Source organism: Mirounga leonina, unplaced genomic scaffold (assembly GCF_011800145.1).
Source record: "Mirounga leonina isolate KUSES-001 unplaced genomic scaffold, KU_Mleo_1.0 Mir_170, whole genome shotgun sequence".
Lineage (NCBI taxonomy): Eukaryota > Metazoa > Chordata > Mammalia > Carnivora > Phocidae > Mirounga > Mirounga leonina.
The window spans coordinates 37,370,457-37,390,417 of record NW_023270433.1 but is presented as its reverse complement, the minus strand read 5'-3'; the positions used below and the strand labels follow the sequence as shown (position 1 = coordinate 37,390,417).

At 40.6% G+C, this 19,961-nt stretch overlaps 1 protein-coding gene across 8 annotated transcripts in view; it reads right to left on the bottom strand.

Moving 5' to 3' along the window:
• Positions 1 to 19,961, bottom strand: part of APTX (aprataxin) — a 63,735-nt gene that overhangs the window by 31,534 nt on the left and 12,240 nt on the right. For 3 of the 8 annotated variants that reach the window (XM_035016494.1, XM_035016496.1, XM_035016495.1), the window contains exons 7-8: positions 13,887 to 13,990; positions 12,909 to 13,091 (exon numbers count right to left, since the gene is read on the bottom strand). In XM_035016494.1, the coding sequence (XP_034872385.1) occupies positions 12,937 to 13,091; positions 13,887 to 13,990 (259 nt within the window). In that variant the 3' untranslated portion in view covers positions 12,909 to 12,936. Of the gene's footprint in view, positions 1 to 8,881; positions 13,790 to 13,886; positions 13,991 to 19,961 lie in introns of those variants that run through there. The other 5 variants (XM_035016492.1, XM_035016497.1, XM_035016499.1 and 2 more) reach the window with 2 other exon arrangements.

Here is a 19,961-nt window from a genome sequence, read left to right as displayed (position 1 = left end):
AACCCAGCATGGGAATTCCTTTTGTCCCGAAGACCTCCCTGTCCACACTACTCACCAACATGCCTGGGCAGCCTGATGCTCTCTATGCCCATCTCCCTTTCACCAATGAGTTCCCATCTCTTTCTCAAAAAGTAGATGCCCCTCTGGTGTTCCTGCCACCACCAGTAACTGAAAAACAAACTAGAACACTGTGCTCAGCAGGTCAGCCAGACTCCTGGAAATGCACACTGGAGTTTCAAAAAGATGAAGATTTCCTGGAGGATTTTGTGGTGTTTTGGAGAGTCCCTCTGGGCAGATCACACACTGTGACAAATTCTTTCCAAATTATGATAATTCAACCACACCTTCTACAAAGAACTGACTTTTCACACTTAACCATCGGTGGTAGCTGCCCATGTTCATTTTCCCCCAAATCTTGAAGAGAGTTTGGGATTATGATACCAAGACAAATGCATGGTTTTCTGAACACTGCTCCTATTCCGCTCCTATTCCATGGTGCCTGTGAACTGACAAGCAGGCACAGACAGGAGATAAGGGAACACTACTGATGGTTACACTGGCATTGGAAGCCGTTTGGCACATCCAGCCCAAGGAATGCATCCCACCCCTCCCACCACCCACAGGTGTCAGAGGGAAAAAAAAACAAATAGTTAGACAAGAAGTAGAAATGTCACACTGTAGTCTAAATTGCATGGCCTTCTGTTAGCAGTTTTATGCTTTGCCCTTGAAATTCTTTTCTTTAATCACAGATTCTCATTATAGGGAAGGAGACATTGGGTGGGAAGGAAGAAAGAGAAACTTCATATAAAAAAATTACCTCATCAGGTAATGCTTAAAAATCTTTTAACTAGAAGGCGCCTGGGTGGCTCAGTTGGTTAAGCGACTGCCTTCAGCTCAGGTCATGATCCCAGAGTCCTGGGATCGAGTCCCGCATCGGGCTCCCTGCTCTGCGGGGAGCCTGCTTCTCCCTCTCCCACTCCCCCTGCTTGTGTTCCCTCTCTCGCTGTGTCTCTCTCTGTCAAATAAATTTTAAAAATTTAAAAAAAATAAAAAAAAATCTTTTAACTAGATATTCACATGAAAAAAAGGGGGGGGGGCGCCTGGGTGGCTCAGTCGTTAAGCGTCTGCCTTGGGCTCAGGTCATGATCCCCGGGTCCTGGGATCGAGCCCCACATCGGGCTCCCTGCTCAGCAGAAGCCTGCTTCTCCCTCTCCCACTCCCCCTGCTTGTGTTCCCTCTCTAGCTGTCTCTCTCTGTCAAATAAATAAATAAAATCTTTAAAAAAAGGAAAAAAATAAATGAATCTAGACACAGACTTACACCTTCCAAAAAAATTAATTCAGAGCAGATCATAGACCTAAATGTAAAATACAAAACTATAAAACACCTAGAAGACAACATGAGATAAAATCTAGGTGACCTTGGGTTTGGTGATGACTTTACAACACCAAAGGCATAATCCATGAAAAAAAAAATAAGCTGTACTTCATTAAAACTAAAAATCCTTTAACTGGGGACAAAATGTTTTGTTGTACAAATGAAGTTGAAATGTGAATTCCTATCTTAAAAAGATAATGTTGAAGTTTAAAATCATACTAAATAGGAGAGCCTGGGTGGCTCAGTTGGTTAAGCATCTGACTCTTGGTCTCAGCTCAGGTCTTGATCTCAGGGTCATGAGTTCAAGCACGCTGGGTCCCATGCTGGGCATGGAGACTACTTAAAAAAATAATAATAAAAAAAATCATACTAAATATAAAAGACTAATGGGGGCACCTGGCTGGTTCAGTTGGTAGAGCATGTGACTCTTGATCTCGGCATCATGAGTTTGAGCCCCATGCTGGGTGTACGGATTACTTAAAAATAAAAAAATCTCGGGCGCCTGGGTGGCTCAGTTGGTTAAGTGACTGCCTTCGGCTCAGGTCATGATCCTGGAGTCCTGGGATCGAGTCCCGCATCGGGCTCCCGGCTCAGCGGGGAGCCTGCTTCTCCCTCTGACCCTATCCCCTCTCATGCTGTTTCTCTCTCTCTCTCTCTCTCTCTCTCTCAAATAAATAAATAAATACTTTTTTAAAAAATCATTTAAAAAATAAATAAATAAATAAATCTCCTAAAAAAATTTTTAAATAAATAAGATAAAATACTAATGGCAGATCCTTGCTCGGATCTTACTGTTTCATGGTTGTGGTGCAGGTAAGGCGAAAAGAAATGAGAACACCCTAACACAATTACTCATTTATAAGAAGACAGGAAGAAAAAATATTTGTGAAACATACAAGGAACAAAAACTTATCCTAGGGGGCGCCTGGGTGGCTCAGTCGTTAAGCGTCTGCCTTCAGCTCAGGTCATGATCCCAGCGTCCTGGGATCAAGCCCGACATCGAGCCCCGCATCGAGCCCCGCATCGGGCTCCCTGCTCTGCGGGAAGCCTGCTTCTCCCTCTCCCACTCCCCCTGCTTGTGTTCCCTCTCTCGCTGTGTCTCTCTGTCAAATAAATAAATAAAATCTTTAAAAAAAAAAAAACTTATCCTACATATAACATGCTATTTCCACTTTACCATCTTGAACATATGCCTTCTCTGAGAGACACAAGGAAACCTGATGGTTCAGGTGTTGAAATTAGATTAAATATTTCCTTGTTATCAACAGCCAAGGTCATCTCCGTAAGTCTCAGGTCCAACCCAGCATTCAGTTCACAGTCTTATATATTTTTGCCATTTAAAAAATTCAATTAATAAAAAGAAAAGAGATGTTTTAATATTAATGTATATGAACTCAGTATTTGACTCAAAAAATTTAGGAAAAAAATAAAGAGAAAAGAAATAAAGCAAAAACAAATTATAAAGAGAATCATGAAAGTAACAAATCCAAGAATTACTTTTTGAAAAATAACACTTAATAATAAATATAAGGAAACATCTAGCAAATGTAATTAAGAAAAGAAATACACAATGCAAAACATGAGAAATGGAATTAAGAACAGAAATCAAAATTTAAAAAAAAAAAAAGTGAAGTATGTAACCTTTGCTCACATTTATCAAAAACCATTAAAGAGATCTAGTTCCTATCCAGAGAGAAAACCGTTCTCCAAATTCCCTTCCTCTGGTCCGCAGTTTTCCAGACCACTCCAAAGCTCCCACTTCCCAAATACCTCAAAGTCTTCCCCAAATGTTTACCTCATGTATCTTTTTTCATATTTCTCCTCCCTCCCTCTTTACCATGTAGGGTTATCATGTAGAAGTCAGATCACCTTTCCCATTACTTGAATTCTCTACCACAAAGGATATTCCAGGAACTGATCCAGCATTCTAACCATTCTCCCCCCATGATTTGCAGGTCTCATTTGCTCTCCCCTCTTCTCCTGATACTTCATATCAGAAGTCTGGGTTCCAGGACACAAAGCTTTCACACATGAATCAATCTATAGAACTCACCCCCATCCCATCCATCAAAAATGTTTCCTGGAGTCCAAGCAACATTGAAAGAGTAGCCCTCAGGAGCACCTGGGTGGCTCAGTTGGTTAAGCGTCTGCCTTTGGCTCAGGTCATGATCCCAGGGTGCTGGGATCGAGCCCCATGTCGGGCACCCCCTCCCCACTTGTGCTCTCCCTCTCGCAATCTTTTTCTCGAATAAATAAATAAAATCTTAAAAAAAAAAAAAAAAAAAAAGAAAAAGAGTAGCCAAGAGGTTCATTCCAAGAACTCAAGGATGGTTCAATATTGGAATTTAATAGAACATGCCACATCAACATAACACTCAAGAGAAATTATGGGACCTCAGAGGCCGCTGAAAGACATTTATAAATACAATTAAGAAGTTGCTAGGACAACAATTTTGAACAAAATGTAGTTGACGTTTCCATAAAAGAGAGATTAAGGTTGGGGGCAAACAGAAAATCTACTTTTCTAGATCTAGTAACAGAGAAATCAAATCCAAAACTTGAATTACCTTCATTTGTGTCATCCTCAGGTCCAACTGAACCTGCTACAGCTTGGAATTTGGCCTTGCAGGATGTCTTTCTGCCTCTAAAGGGCTGGAGAACTGATTTGACTTACTAAAATTATTAGCCATTTTTTGTTTTATCAGCTATTAATATAGGTAACTGAATGTTAATTGCATTCCCTTGTGATCTATTACTTTAAAAAATAAAATCTGGGGTTTTTTTCACATTCCCAAATATATATTCACCGTGGCTAATTAGAAATCTGCACAATATAACAAAATTTAAATTACCTACCTTCTCACCATCCAAAGCCAACCACTAATTAACATTTTAGTATATTTTCTCCAAGCATGAATTTGGGAATATAAACACTCTTGGTGTTTAATAAGGACATAAGTTTGTCACTGGTGTTATAACAATAATTTCTGTGTCCCAAACCCCTCAATGGGACATCAGAGGCTACTAGATTAAAGAGTGTTAACAAATTCTCAGGGCAAAAGATTAAACACTTATCTGCCCAAAGCACCAACAGCATTAGATGCCCTCCCATGGTAGTAGAGTGACTTTCTGTGTGTGGTTTGAAAAAAAAAAAAAAAAAAAAGCCCTACCAGATGGTTCAAAATAATCAGGGCCTACAGAATGCACATGCATGTGCATGTGTGCTCATATGTGCGTGCGTGCACACACACACACTCATCAGTTGAGAACCTCTGCCCTAGGAAATTCATGGATAATTGATTTGTTGAAAATGTTTGGAGAAAAAAGAAAATGTCTGGAGAGAGGGTCCATAGCTCTCACCAAATTCTCTGAATCTGTGACTCCTTCAAAATGTCAGAAGTCCCGGGGCACCTGGGTGGCTCAGTTGGTTAAGCAACTGCCTTCGGCTCCGGTCATGATCCGGCTCCTTGCTCGACAGGGAGTCTGCTTCTCCCTCTCCCTCTACCTGCTATTCTGCCTGCTCGTGTTCTCTCTCTCTCTGTCAAATAAATAAATAAAAAATCTTAAAAAAAAATGTCAAAAGTCCTGGCTTGTAAAATTCTTTCCAATTCTAATATTCTGGCACTATTTGAGGCTGGGGCATTTATTCTGCCTGCTTAGAAGACAAAAGTCTTAGAAGAGCTGGAGGACAGAAGTGAAGCTGGGTTCTTCTATCACAAGGAGGTTTTGAGGAAAGCCGACCCATGGAAAATGCACACATACCCCTTTACCGTCTCTGTGTATCATTTGTCTTGCTTTGACAGGGCTTCCTCTAATATCAAACCATCAAAGACTTGATAACTATGACAATGTAAAAATAACACCACTTTTCAAGGATAGGCCCAGAAGTGTCTGCTCCCAGGGCTACTCCCAGTTATACTTGTGATGAGAGCAAGAGTTACTAATCTTGGGGTCAAATTAAGGAACGAGAGGAAATGAACTATCATATTTTCAAGGCCTACCATGCATTTGACATGCTTCAAGACCCTCATCTGATAAATTTCAGACTCAGGTCTCAACCCTGGCTCTAACTAATTATAGAGTCTAACCTCAGAGCCAAACAGCCTCCCCTTAACAATCATGTATGTTTTGTATTCTTACCTATACCCTGGTTTTCTCTCAAACTTCTATCTTGATTAGGACATCAGTTAAACACACATCAGCCTTATTTAAAAAAAAAAAACTTACATATTTTATTGTGAAGCATTGATTTTGAAACATAGAATGTGAAACTAAGCTTTGGATTAGAAAACAGATTAAGAATTTCTTGTTCAAATGCTGCCATCTGGCGGCCAAAGACAGTAACCCAAAAAATAGACCTCCCCTTGAAAAGATATGGAAAACCCCAATAGCCCTAATCACCTGGTTTGCTAGCAAACATTAAAATCTGGAATGTTATGTAGGAAAATATTATCTAGAACATTATATGAGAAGATACTAACATGTTTATGTTCCCCTAATTCTGATCCATATGAAATACTTTGTCCATAAACAATGGCAATAAGAGGTTTATTAAAGTGTTTCTAAAAGCCAAAGATGTAGCCTCACCAGACACACTTGACAGTTAAATTCAGCTGCAACAGAGAGAGTGCTGTTTTCTTCATGCTTTCAATGAAACATGAGGTTTCATTCACTCAACAAAATTTTATTGGGATCCTATTATGTTCCAGGTACACTGAATTTCACTGAGTACTCGATGGAGAACCAAAAAACAGCATCTGTTCTAGAGAACTTCATGGTCTGGTGAAAAAAATGGTCCCCGGCCTGTAAGGTTTGGCATCTGTACAGTACCTGGGCCTCAACCTCAGAGATGAGTATGGGCCAGAAGCTCCTGCCTGCAGGGTGCGCCTTTTTCTCATTCACGTTATCGGGACCTACTGTCTATCAGCTTCTCAGACAGATAATTCAGATAGGTATACCTAGTAGGGTCTCTTCCCTAACGCCTGACCAGCCAGAGGGACCACATTTTAGTATTTGACCTATTTCCTACCCTCTCTCTGTCATGAACATTTTCTCTTTTCTGGGTTCTTGAAAGCAAAAATTAGTTTCTGTTCCCTAGTCACTCCAGGTATTTAGTAACCCAGAGAATATTTGTGATACTGGAATTGCTGTCCATAGTAGGTAAGAATCCAGCTGCTCAACTGGCTTTTCAGGCATCCTTCAAAGTCCTCTCCTCTGCCCTGGCTCTGACCTCCTATCTCCAGAACCCAGCTAAGGACAGAGCAGCAAAGGTTGATGGTCTACTGGTGAACCACAACATGGAGGTGCCCTAGGACCCTGGCAACTCCAACCAGCATTTTAAGAGTATATCCTATAGTTTCTGGGGAAATTTCTGCAAAAGGTCCTTGGCCAGTAACTAATCATTAAATTTGAAAATATGATCCAGTTTTTCTTCCAATCAAGGCAAACAATACAAGTCAGTAGTGGGGGCAGTGGATTGTGTCAACTTTTCAACTTGTAGCTGCCTTAAGTCCAGGACAGTTTGCCTCCTTTTCAGTCTTAGATCCCATGGTGACAGTGTAGGGCCAAAGGAGCTCCCAGCCTATGGGAATGATGTGTGCAGTCCACATGAGCAGTAAACAACTATTGTTTTGCAAACTGCTCCTCCCTCTTCCGTGAAATTCTAGTGTGGCCCTCCACCCCTCATCTCAAGATGGTCCTGTTACTTGAGATGGCCAGAGTATGCCATCCACCGAAGAGACACAGTGATTAGAGATGATTATGTGACCGAAGCAAAGAAGTCAGGGTGCTTTCTCTGCTTTGGCAGAAATGTGGAAGGGTTGGGCGCCTGGGTGGCTCAGTTGGTTAAGCGACTGCCTTCAGCTCAGGTCATGATCCCAGGGTCCTGGGATCGAGTCCCGCATCGGGCTCCCTGCTCTGCGGGGAGCCTGCTTCTTCCTCTCCCACTCCCCCTGCTTGTGTTCCCTCTCTCGCTGTGTGTGTTAAATGGTATCATTTAAACCCCTAGATTCAGCTATGCCCTTTGCCTCCTGCATGGGTCCAGAATCAGCATGAAGTGGGATAAATGAAGACTTCTTTAAAAACTTACTTTACAGGTTAATGCATGAGTGCAAAGAATTTCTTGCACTATTTAGAAAGCTCATCTGCCAATTTAGTCTGAAGGGGGAAAAAAAAGACCTTGAGGACAGAGCAATGGGAGCTAATCAGCTGATGGCTGAGGACTCAAATCTTAACAGGGAGGGACTTTAAATATAACCTAATCCAAGGCCCTGGTTTTAAATATGAAAAACCAAGACTGGAAGGGGGAAAGGGCTTGCTTAAGAGAATATTCACTAAGGCTTTACAGATCATATGGGGTTAGAGTTTGGCAGAGGAGACTAGGATTGAGTGCTGGACCACCCCAGTGCCTGGCCCTTTCATGTTCATGCTTGTTTAATCCTCAGTCAACCTGGGAGGTACATATTTTAGTTCCATTTGACAGATGATGAAATTGAGGCCAGAGAGGTTAAATGACTACCCTAGTGCCACACAGCTAACATGGAACAGAGCTGAACTTCCAATATAAGCCTAAGGTGATTTTTTTTTCTACTCTACATTTACATGAAAAAAATATTATGAGGCAGGACAGAAGCAAGTGGGACTTAGGAGAGCAGCTGATCCTTATTCTCAAATAAGATGGCAGTGTCTACAGCCCCTGGCTGGCTCAATCGGTAGAGCATGGGACTCTTTATCTTGGGGTCATGAGTTCGAGTCCCATGTTGGGGGCAGAGTTTACTTAAATTTTTTTTAAAAAGCTGCCATTGCGGGCGCCTGGGTGGCTCAGTTGGTTAAGCGACTGCTTTCGGCTCGGGTCATGATCCTGGAGTCCCTGGATCGAGTCCCGCATTGGGCTCCCTGCTCTGCAGGGAGTCTGCTTCTCCCTCTGACCCTCCCCCCTCTCATGTGCTCTCTCTCTCTCATTCTGTCTCAAATAAATAAATAAAATCTTTGAAAAAAAAAAAAAGCTGCCATTGTCTAAGAGGATCTGGGAAGAGTCGAGAAGAGGATTGCAATAAAGGCCAAGATCTGGTTTAAATTGCTAAATGAGCCCCTTAAATCTTCAAGTCCCAGCTGCCTTCTAAAAATTGAGGAAGTTGAAATAGATGGTCTCAAAATAAATTTATAAAATGGAACAGACAAAAGGAGTTGAGTAGTGAATGGCCCAGAATCCTAGAGGTCTAAACTCCTAAACTCCTTTCCCACTATTCCACAGCCTGGCCATTCCCTTCCCTGAAGTTTGGGTAGAGAGCAGCTGCTGACAAGGGAACACTCAGGCACTTGAATGTGTCTGATTTAATGAGTCATTCAACAATGGCCTACATAATGCTAATAATGCATCAGAGCACTAATCATCAGTAGACTCTAAAACCCAAAACCCATTCCTTGATGGTAGAGTTTGTTTGCTAAAAAAAATTAAAATAAAATAAATGAAAAGACATAGAGTAGATTACTCTAGTTCAGAGAGTCTAATGGAATTTGAGAACCCTTTTCTCCAGCTCTGACTTAAGATCTGTAATAAACTATTTAAGGTCTACTCTTCATGCTCTCATATAAAGCATTCACTTGCTCAGTTTCAGGTTCCAGTTCATCTCTGTCATCATATCTACCTTCTCTTTAAGCAACAAAAGAACTCGATTATAAATTTGGCTTCTTGGCTAGAGTTGAAGTAACCACCCATATTTAACCATTGTATTTTAATAAAACTGCTGCCTGGCCTGGATATGATGGGGCTTAGGCAGAAGAGGATAGTCCCTAATTGGAGGAAATACAACTTGGAGTCACAAATATGAGTTATATGAATTTGTTCTATTTTTTCATGCCAGTATGCCCAGTACCTAGAGAAGACTCCATCCAATTGTAACACAATAATAAATCTGGGATAAACAGGCAAAGATCGTTTTTTCTAGTGATAATGTAATAATAGTCCACCTGGGAGAGAGGGTGCCATGGGGTCTATATACCTCAATATTTCAGACCCTTTTTCTGGCCCCCAAAATCATTATTCACATTTGCTCATCCAAAAATTCTATTATTCAAGGTCAGAGTAGCCTGGCTGAACAAAAAATGTTGAAATGGTCCAAATTTCCCTTCATTATATCTCACATATTACACTGTGATATAGTTTTTCCTTGGTTGCAGTTTCTTATCAAATATTCTCATTTTGATTTTAATATCAATATGCTAAACTATATAGCATTGTTGATTAGGTAAAAAATTAAATTGAATGTTTTTGCAGTATCTATTTTTAAAAAGTTCACTGGGTACCTTATCTGAAGTTTAATGTTCTGCAATTCTCAAGGACATTGGCTGAGGCCTCAGTGAAATCTCTGCCTTAGTCAGAGATTACTTATGGAGTCCAGCACAGTTTGGACTGTTAACATACTGTACCCAAGAGGTATTGCCACTCCCACTATCCTGGGATACATTCATGATGTAGCTGATCTATTTATGCAGATGACTGGTTTTAGTAGTGTAGATTCACTGCCTTTTAGATAGCTCATGGTAAGTCTGTCAGTCAGGGTTCCTAAACCCCTCAGACCTGCTGAGGATTTCTCTATTTCCCAAGATTCCTGTCTCCATGTGATGGCTAAACTGGAGCCAGAAGCCAGAAGCCCCCAGGATGTGCACATGCCAAAGGGTTGAGGGAGGAGCATGAGATCAAAGGAGAGCATCCCAGGGACATCCTAGAGATGAGGTCTCTCCCCTAGACCTCCATAGTGATCCCAGACACCTCCTAAAATCCCAGATGCATAGTGATGACCTTTTTCTCCATAGCAGAGTTTCTTAAGTTGGGGTCCACAGACCCCCAGGGAGTCTATGGAAGCACTTTAAGGGTACATAAGATGTGTATATATATTTTGGGGAGTGAACTTCATGGCCTTCATCATATTTTTAACCTAATCTATGGAAGAATCTTCAGAGCTCTGTGGAAATCTTCAAGTTATAGTTACTGGGATAGAGAGAAGCAGTTAGGTCAATTCTGACACAGCTCAGCCCTGAATCTCTGATATCCAGCCATATGCAGTATATGTGACTAACTACCAGATTCCAGGCTCCAGAAAACATCCCTGAGGCTGCAAGGACTCAGTGACCATCTCAACTATGGTCTGGTCCCTGAAAGGACCATTTGTACCTGGATATCTCAGAGATAGAACCAGAAGAGGAAAAATATATATGCTCTGAGCCTAAGGTTAGCTGAGTTCATCACAGACCCCAGGCCACGCCTCTGAGACTGCCCTCTGAACAGAAGGAGGAGATGGGAATCATTGAAGACGGACAGTCATCAGCTCTAGGCCTTGCCCCTAAAAGCATGGGGCCCGAGGGCCTCCCCCCAATCCCTGTAGAAACAAAGCACCAGTCCCTATAACCAGTCATTCTCCGTTATCTAATGCCCAAGGTCTCCCTGGATCCTGAAATAAAACTGACCCTGCAAAGGGAAGGAAGGCCTGCAACTAGCCCAGAAAGCCAACCAGAAAATGGTGTGTATATCCTCACAGGACAGAGTCTAATCCAGGAGTTTCAGAAATGCAAGGTGCTTTGAAGCCCAGATTTCATTTATATTATGGTTCTCAAACTTTAGTATGAATAAGTCATCCTGAGTGTTTTTGCTGTTGGTTTTTTGTTTTGTTTTGTTTCATTTTGACAGAGAGAGAGAGTGTGCTCGAGCAGGGGGAGGGGCAGAGGGAGAGGGAGAGAGAGACTCCCAAGCAGGTTCCACGCTCAGCGCAGAGCCCAACTTGGGGCTCGATCTCACAACCCTGAGATCATGACCCAAGAGAAAATCAAGAGTCAGCCAACTGAGCCACCCAGGCACCCAATGAATGTTTGTTTTATAGATTCCTATAATCGTGATTCAGTAGTTCTGGGGTAGAGCCCAGATATTTCCAGGTTGTAAAATGGAACTAGCAATTCTGATCTCAGGCAACCATGGAGTGTACCCTTAGAAAGTATCTAGGGTTTCTAGGGGCTTTAAGGCATCAGATGTGGAAAAGGGGCTTTAAAGGAACTTACAGTCCTCAGATAAATCATTGAAATGCCATGGAGAGCTTCTGGCCAGCACAGGCCAAAGGCCCCTGGGGGGGGGGTCTATGGCTCCTACTGGTTAGTAATACATTTATATTCTTCAACTAATAGGAAAAATGAATTTGATGCACCAGAACCAAGACCAACTTTGAAGCCCAGCAACTTTTATAGATTATTAAATTTTTATCCTTTAAAGGTTCATAACAATGGTACCTACCCCATAGAATTACATACAGTGAGAAGTAAATGAGATAATTTGAACAAAGTGTTTAGCATAATGCCCAGACACACAGGAGTTGAGTGTTAGCTGCTGTAATCATTAATTACTGCTAATTATGACTATATCCATGCTCACCAAGAAACCACTGTAGCATCCTGTTTGTGAAAGACTGAGGTCAAATGTGGTCTCTATGGACTGAGGTATTCTCCAGAGAGAAGTTATTATTAAGGGTATTTTTTTTTTTAACTCAAGAGCAAAAAGAGTCCAATCCTCAAATAGATCACGAATGTAATCAAAAACATTTTAGATTTCCCTTTACCTTCAGTTCTGACATTATCCAAAAATCAACTTGCTCCAACAGTACCATCCAAATTTGGTGAAAAATGAAGCTATGGGGTTCTGTGCAACTTTTCAGTCAACAGCGACCTCTGCATGCATGAGAACTAAATCTGTGACTATTACCTGAACTGCCAACAGTTTTCAACTACCTAAGAGAGCTGCCCCCAACAAATAAACTTTATTTTCAGACGAAAGATCCAAGCAGACCAGCAAGAAGACTTGACAACCAAACCGTGATGAACATTTGGCCAAGTATTTCCTCACCAGCCAGGAACCCCTAATATTAGAAAACTCCATCTCTCCACCCCCTCGTCTAGCCTGTTTGCTTAAAATGAATAAGAACTGGTGAGACACATTTCCTGAGAAGGAAGCATGGGTGGTTTTGGATAGAAAGGAATGAAAGGGAGAGAAGCAACTAAGTTTCTCCATGAAGAAAGGAAAGAGAAAGAATATTACAGAAGAGATTAAGATCAGAAAACAAGACCAATTAGGGCCTTCAGGATAAATATGAGACCTCTCTAGCTGCTCTGATGAAGAGTAGTACCACAGGTCTCGGGGGAGAAAGGATTAAATGTATGGACAGAAATATATAGCCCACCCTCTTCCATATCTTGCATTAGGTCAGTTTGAACATGGCTTTGCCCCCCATCAGTCAGACCTGACATGGATCCTGGAGCCTGGGGATCAGGCCTATCCCAGCCACCATCACCGGAGGACACATCCATGACAAACCCAAATTCCTAATTCCTAAACTACTTCAAGTCACCCCATATTGTAGCCACTCAGGAACAGAAGAAGCTTTGTTTAAAAAAAAAAAAAAAAAAAAACTGCATGTTTTCATTCAAGAAATAAAAGTTCACAGGCAATCCAGGACAGGTGCCAGGAATTTGCTCTACACAATCAGCCACACCTGCTGCAAAGGTTCAGGCTCCGTGGAATCACTGTGGCCAGTGCCTCCTGAGATGCTCTTTCAGCTGGGGAATGGAAGGCAGCGACTCCTGGCACTCGTGACAACGCAGGGGCAGCCTCAAGAGCTCAGGCATCCCATCTCGGACACTCACTGTGCCAGCGTCCTGTACCATCTCTATCACAGCTGCAAGCAAAGAAAAAAGTTCAGAGCCCAGCTACTCTGAAAAGCCAATATAAGATACCCCCCAGAAAAGCAAATCTGACTCCAAATAAAAATATGCCAGGTATCCTAAAGCTAGTAAACTTGAGGTTAAACCCACTGTGGGGAAAATGGGCTTGATCAGATTCTAAATCTGAGCAACCTGTTTTTGAAATAATTACATTCCTTTAGGACACACTGTAAGCAAACCATGTTACATGTCACCACAGTGCTTTACTGCTGGTTAGCCCTTGGTCAGTGGTAGTTGCCATCATTAATGTCCCAGCATACTGAAGTTCCACAGTATACACATGGGGAAATGCTCCCTTCCACATACATGCAGCCCTCCCCTGTTAATTAACCACTTGTGACATGAGGCTGCCCCCAAGCTCCTATCCAGCTGATGGCAGAAAAGACAACTGTTCAGAGCTTTCACATCCACGAACTCCAATAATTCTCAGGACAATCTTTAAGTCCCCTGTCGTTACAATAAAACATCTTTCTGACTCTGACATAACAGCTTTCTAGGTCCCCCGCAAGAAGGTTGCTCAAAACAAAGTGGCAATCCAAATATCCAGTTTCTTTTATTTTTTTTATTATTTTTTTTAATCCAGTTTCTTTTAATGGGTCTCTCCGTATAGGGACACAAAGTGGTACATGGGCTTTTGAGGCCAGGTAATTATCTAAAGAAACAAGAAAATCAAATATAAGAATAGGAAAAAAAAAAAAAGAATAGCTGAGAAAATGAAACAAATGTGAAAACTAAAGAACTCTGTTTACCTTGTGATTCTAGGAAGTATTCTGTATTGAAAGAATTCCAATGTTTTTTGTTTTTAAGGCAAGGAGAATCAAAATCCTGGCTGATCACATGAAGGTGTACATGGCTAGTTGAGAGAGAAGGAAATTGACCATTAAATCCATTAAAAACTATGGCTTAATCAAAATAACAAACAGTAAAAGTATGGGTATATAAAATATTGCTAGTGTTTCCATTTAATCTAATTCATTCAATCATTCACTTAAGAACATTTAATGCTTGGGACGCCTGGGTGGCTCAGTAGGTTAAGCGTCTGCCTTCGGCTCAGGTCATGATCCCAGGGTCCTGGGATCAAGTCCCACATCGGGCTCCCTGCTCCATGGGGAGCCTGCTTCTCCCTCTGCCTCTGCCTCTCTCTCTCTCTCTCTCATGAATAAATAAATTTAAAAAAAAAAATCTTTAAAAAAATAATTAAAAAAAAAAAAAAAGAACATTTAATGCTTACTAAGTACCTACTAGAGCCAACCATTATTCTAGCACTGGGAATTTAGCAGTGAACAAAATGAGAAAGGCCTCTGCCCTTATAGAAATTATATTCTAGTAAGGAAAGACAAATTTTAAAAAGAAAACAAATAACAGGGAGAATTCAAATCATTAACATTGCTAAGGAGGGCGCCTGGGTGGCTCAGTCAGTTGAGCGGCTGCCTTCAGCTCAGGTCATGATCCCAGGGTCCTGGGATTGAGCCCCACATTGGGCTCCCTGCTCAGTGGAGAGCCTGCTTCTCCCTCTCCCTCTGCCTGCCACTCTGCCTACTTGTACTCTCTCTCTCTGTCAAATAAATAAATAAAATCTTTAAAAAAAAAAAAAACAAAAACATTGCTAAGGAAAAACACAAACCAGGGAAATGGGACACAGAGTGCTCAGGGGCTAGAAGTTACCTCTTTAGCTAGAGTGTTCAAGGAAGGCCACTCCCAGGCAGTGATTTGAGCTGAGAAAGCAGTCAGGCAAGCAAAGATCTGGAGAAAGAATGTTTTGGGGAGTGGCAATGCCAAGTGCAAAGACTATGAGATAAGAAAGAACTTGGCGCAATTGAGGAACAGAAAGGTGATAGATAGGGCTGGAATGGTTCGAGCTGAGGAAGAGAGACTAGGTGGGAGTCAAAATAAAGAGTCTTACAGGCTGACAAGAGGTCTGCAGTGTATTCTGCTTACATTGTCTCTGATTTGCACTTTTAAAAGATCACTCTGGCTGCCCTGCAGAGAAAGAACTATAAAGAGGGTAACAATGGATACAGAGAGGAGTTAGGAAACTACTGCAGAAATAATCACACCTTAGATTAGAGCTGTAGTGTTTGGAATATATTTTGCAATAGAACCAATAGGACTTCCTAATGGATTAGATGTGGTTTGGGGGAGGTGCCACTTACAGAGATGGGGAAGCTTAAAGGAAAAGCAGGTTTGGGGCAGAAAACCAGGAGTTCTCTTTTGGACTTGTTAGACACTTTTTGTATAAATACGACTCTTAGAATCATTAGTATTTTCTATCCTCCCAATAAATAATCAAAACCAACCAATACATGCAGGAATCCAAAATGGAATACAGGCAGTATCAAACAAACCTAACAGTATTACAAACGAATAAGGGAACCACACTGAAGGGGCTCAGGAAGAAAATAACTAGTGAAATGAACTTCGGAAAAGAGTAGTTTGGATACTGTAAAGATGGAAAGAACTATACAGAAATACTGTGAGTAAATGTCTTTCTCACAGGGTTATGGGTTAGCTAGCAATTCTGTAATTGTTTTATGTATATACTAAGACCAAACAGGAAAGTGAATTTATTATAGCTAATGAGAGCCAGATTTTTCACCCTTGGAGAAAGAAATAACAATAAAGGAAAGGGGGAGACAAGAATGAACCGTGTAGAATTGAACTGGAGCCAGAGATACCAGTATAAGCTTGTGTTTTTCTGTACACATACAGAAATAGATAAAGAAAGAAATACGGAGGTGTGTGTATCTGTATGGATTAGGATTCACACATGTATTTCCTGGCCCTATCTGCCGAAAGGACCTAGGAGTAAAGACACCCTGGAATCAACCACTTCTCTCAATATAGAAACCTAGTATCCAAGTGTTGGTTTATAAATATCTTTCTTTCTCCGATAAAATGAACTAAATAAAATAAAAAGTTCATTCCAGGGCGAGAACAGGAAAAATACAGGATAAGCCTGGAATATCTTATTCCAGAAAATAAAGAAGTGCTCAAAAAATGTTGGAGCCCTGTCAAATGATTCGGGACCCAACCTAAAGGAGCTTCCAAGGACTAAAGCTAGAACAATTTGAGCAACAAAATGAATAATGATAGACTAAATTAAAACCTATAGAATAAAATATCCATGAGTCCACACTGACAAATAACTGAATAAATACATAGTGGGGGAGAAGGGACAACTCTTCCATATAGAAGAATTCTAATTAATAAAAAAAATCACCATTAGGTAAACACCACAGTAATAACTCTTGCAGGCAAGACCTTCCAATAAATGCTAAAATCACTGGGCAAAAGTTTGGGGAGAAACAGGATACTAGCATAGTATCTAACTATTCAAGACATTCATCAATTACAAAGGGAAATAGTAACTCAGGAGAGAAACCTGGCAGACATCACCCTAAAAAAATGATCAAGGTTAATATGAGCAATAAGCTATCTCGACATCACGTACTCCTTGATATGAATATACTGAGAAGGACACAACATCACCTCTGTGGTATTAGGCGGGGTGGGGGAAGCATAACCTCAATCTAATCATGAAAAAATATCAGAAAAATCCAAAATGAGAGACATCCTATAAAACCAACCAGTAATCGGGACGCCTGGGTGGCTCGGTCAGTTAGGTGTCTGCCTTCGGCTCGGCTCATGATCCCAGGGTCCTGGGATCGAGTCCCACATCGGGCTCCTTGCTCAGCGGGGAGTCTGCTTCTCCCTCTCCCTCTGCCTGCTGCGCCCCCGCTCATGCTCTCTGTCTCTGACCAATAAGTAAATAAAATCTTTAAAAAAAAAAAAACAACCACCAGTAATCATCAAAAGTGTCAAGGTCATAAAAACTAGGAAAGGAGAAGGAAGTGTCACAAATTAGGGGAAACTAAGGAGAGACAACAAATAAATCCAATGCAGGATCCTGGATTAGATCCTGGAACAGAAAAACATAAAAATAAAAAAAATAAAAAATAAAGAAAGGTGAAATTCAAATAAGGTCTAGAATTTAATTAGTGGTGATATTATGGAAGATCTTTGTTTTGCTTCACACTTTTTTTTATATTTTCTAAACAGAAAATATATTACTTTTATAAGAAAAAAAAATCTGTTACCCTTTCCTTTCCATACTGTTTATTCAAAATTATAAATAGTGATCATAAAAGGATATGTGAGTGGCAAATTACTGCTCATTTTGCTTCCCACCCACACTTGCCACAGCTCTTTTTAACATTCTTAGAACAATAGCATGTATTACATAAAAAAGGTATGGACACCATGATTACTATGTGAAAAGCACTCTGTAGTCAAAGGGCTCTGTTAGTCATGGGCTGTGCAGCACTGGAGAAATAGGATTATGATTATGGGTGACTTTTGCCCTAAATTTTTGAATAAGATTTTAACAAAATATATATACAGTTGATCCTTGAGCTGACCCCCCCACACTATCAAAAACCCAAAAGTGTAATTTTTTACTCCCCCCAAAACTACTAATATCCTACTGTTGATCAGAAGCCTCACCAATAACATAAACAGTCCATTAACACATATTTTGTATGCTATATATATTATATACTGAAATCTTACAATAAAGTAAGGCAGAGAAAAGAAAAAGTTAAGAAAGTCACAATGAAAATACATTTACAGTATTTTACTATATCAAAAAACATCTGCATATAGGTGGACCAGCACAATTCAAACCTATGTTGTTCAAGGATCAACTGCATTTTTTTTTTTGTTATTTTCTAAAGTGTTCTATTTCTTTTTTTTAATTTTATTGTTATGTTAATCACCATACATTACATCATTAGTTTTTGATGTAGTGTTCCATGATTCATTGTTTGCATGTAACACCCAGTGCTCCATGTAGAACGTGCCCTCTTTAATACCAAATCACCAGGCTAACCCATCCCCTCACCCCCTCCCCTCTAGAACCCTCAGTTTGTTTTTCAGAGTCCATCGTCTCTCATGGTTTGTCTCCCCCTCCGATTTCCCCCCCTTCATTCTTCCCCTCCTATGTTCTTTTTTTTTTCTTAACATATATTGCATTGTTTCAGAGGTACAGATCTGTGATTCAACAGTCTTGCACAATTCACAGCGCTTACCAGAGCACATACCCTCCCCAGTGTCTATCACCCAGTCATCCCATTCCTCCCACCCCACCCCCCACTCCAGCAACCCTCAGTTTGCTTCCTGAGATTAAGAATTCCTCATATCAGTGAGGTCATATGATACGTCTTTCTCTGATAGACTTATTTCACTCGGCATAACACCCTCCAGTTCCATCCACGTTGCTGCAAATGGCAAGATCTCATTCCTTTTGATGGCTGCATAATATTCCATTGTATATATATACCACATCTTCTTTATCCATTCATCTGTCGATGGACATCTTGGCTCTTTCCACAGTTTGGCTATTGTGGACATTGCTGCTATAAACATCGGGGTGCACGTACCCCTTCGGATCCCTACATTTGTATATTTGGGGTAAATACCCAGTAGTCAACTGCATTTTTTTTAAATGAGGCCCAACATACATCAACCCTATGACCTAGCAACTTCACTTCCAGGAATTTACCAAAGGGCAAAAAAATGAAGTATGTGCATGATATACACAACAACATACATGAATCTCAAAATCATAATGCTAAAAAAGGTCCGACAGAAGAAAAGTACACATTGTATGATTCCACTTATATGAAGCTCTAGAACAGGCAAAACTAACCTATGCAGAAAGAAATCAGAACAACGCTTGAGGGCTGAGGGGAAGATTAATTGAAAAGAAGCGCAGGGGAACTTTCTGGGATATGACAGAAATGTTCTGTATTTTAATCAGAGTGATAGTTACAAGGGATAAATGTTTGTCAAAACTGACCAAACTATAAATCTTGTGCATTTTGTTGTATGTAAGTTATGCCTCTATTTTTTTTTAAGATTTTATTTGACAGAGAAAGACACAGCGAGAGAGAGAACACAAGCAGAGGGAGTGGGAGAGGGGGAAGCAGGCTTCCCTCTGAGCAGGGAGCCCAATGCAGGGCTCGATCCCAGAACCCTGGGATCATGACCTGAGCCAAAGGCAGACGCTAATGACCGAGCCACCCAGGCGCCCCAGTGATACCTCAATTAAAAAAAAAAAAAATACTGATGGGGGAAAAAATGTGGCATAAAAATTTCATTTGGTTAAAGTGGCCCATCATATAAGTCATAATTCGCTGAATAAAATGTGAAGAATGTTGGGCAGTTAAAAAAAAATAACCAAAAGAAATTCTGACACATGCTACAGAAGAGACGGACCTTGAAGACATGATCCTAAGTGAAATAAGCAGTCACAAAAAGACAGATACTGTATGATTCCACTTATATGAAGCACCTAGAGTAGTCAAATTTATAGAAACAGAAAGTAGAATGATAATTGCCAGGGACTGTAGAGCGGAACGGGATGTAGTTTGGGAAGACGAAAAAGGATCTAGAAGCAAACGATGGTGATGGCTGCATAATAATGTACATGTACTTAAACGCCAATGAACTGTAATACTTAAAATCATTAAAATGTTAAATCTTGTTAGGTATATTTTATCACCAAAAAAACAAACAAATACAAGATAAAAACTCCAAAATCCAATTAGTCTGCTTATCTTGTTGCTTAGCTCTAAAGAACTATGGTGATCTGCCTTGCTTGCATTCTTTAAAAAGACTGTTATTCCTTTCTGAATACTTCTGGGTATGAGCCAAAGGCAAACAGGCTCTATATTTTTCTCTCATTTTACTTTAAATCTTAGATCTACTGAGTTGTCACAATAAAAGTCAGTGATGTTTGTCTCCTTCAAAGCAGTGGTCCTTAA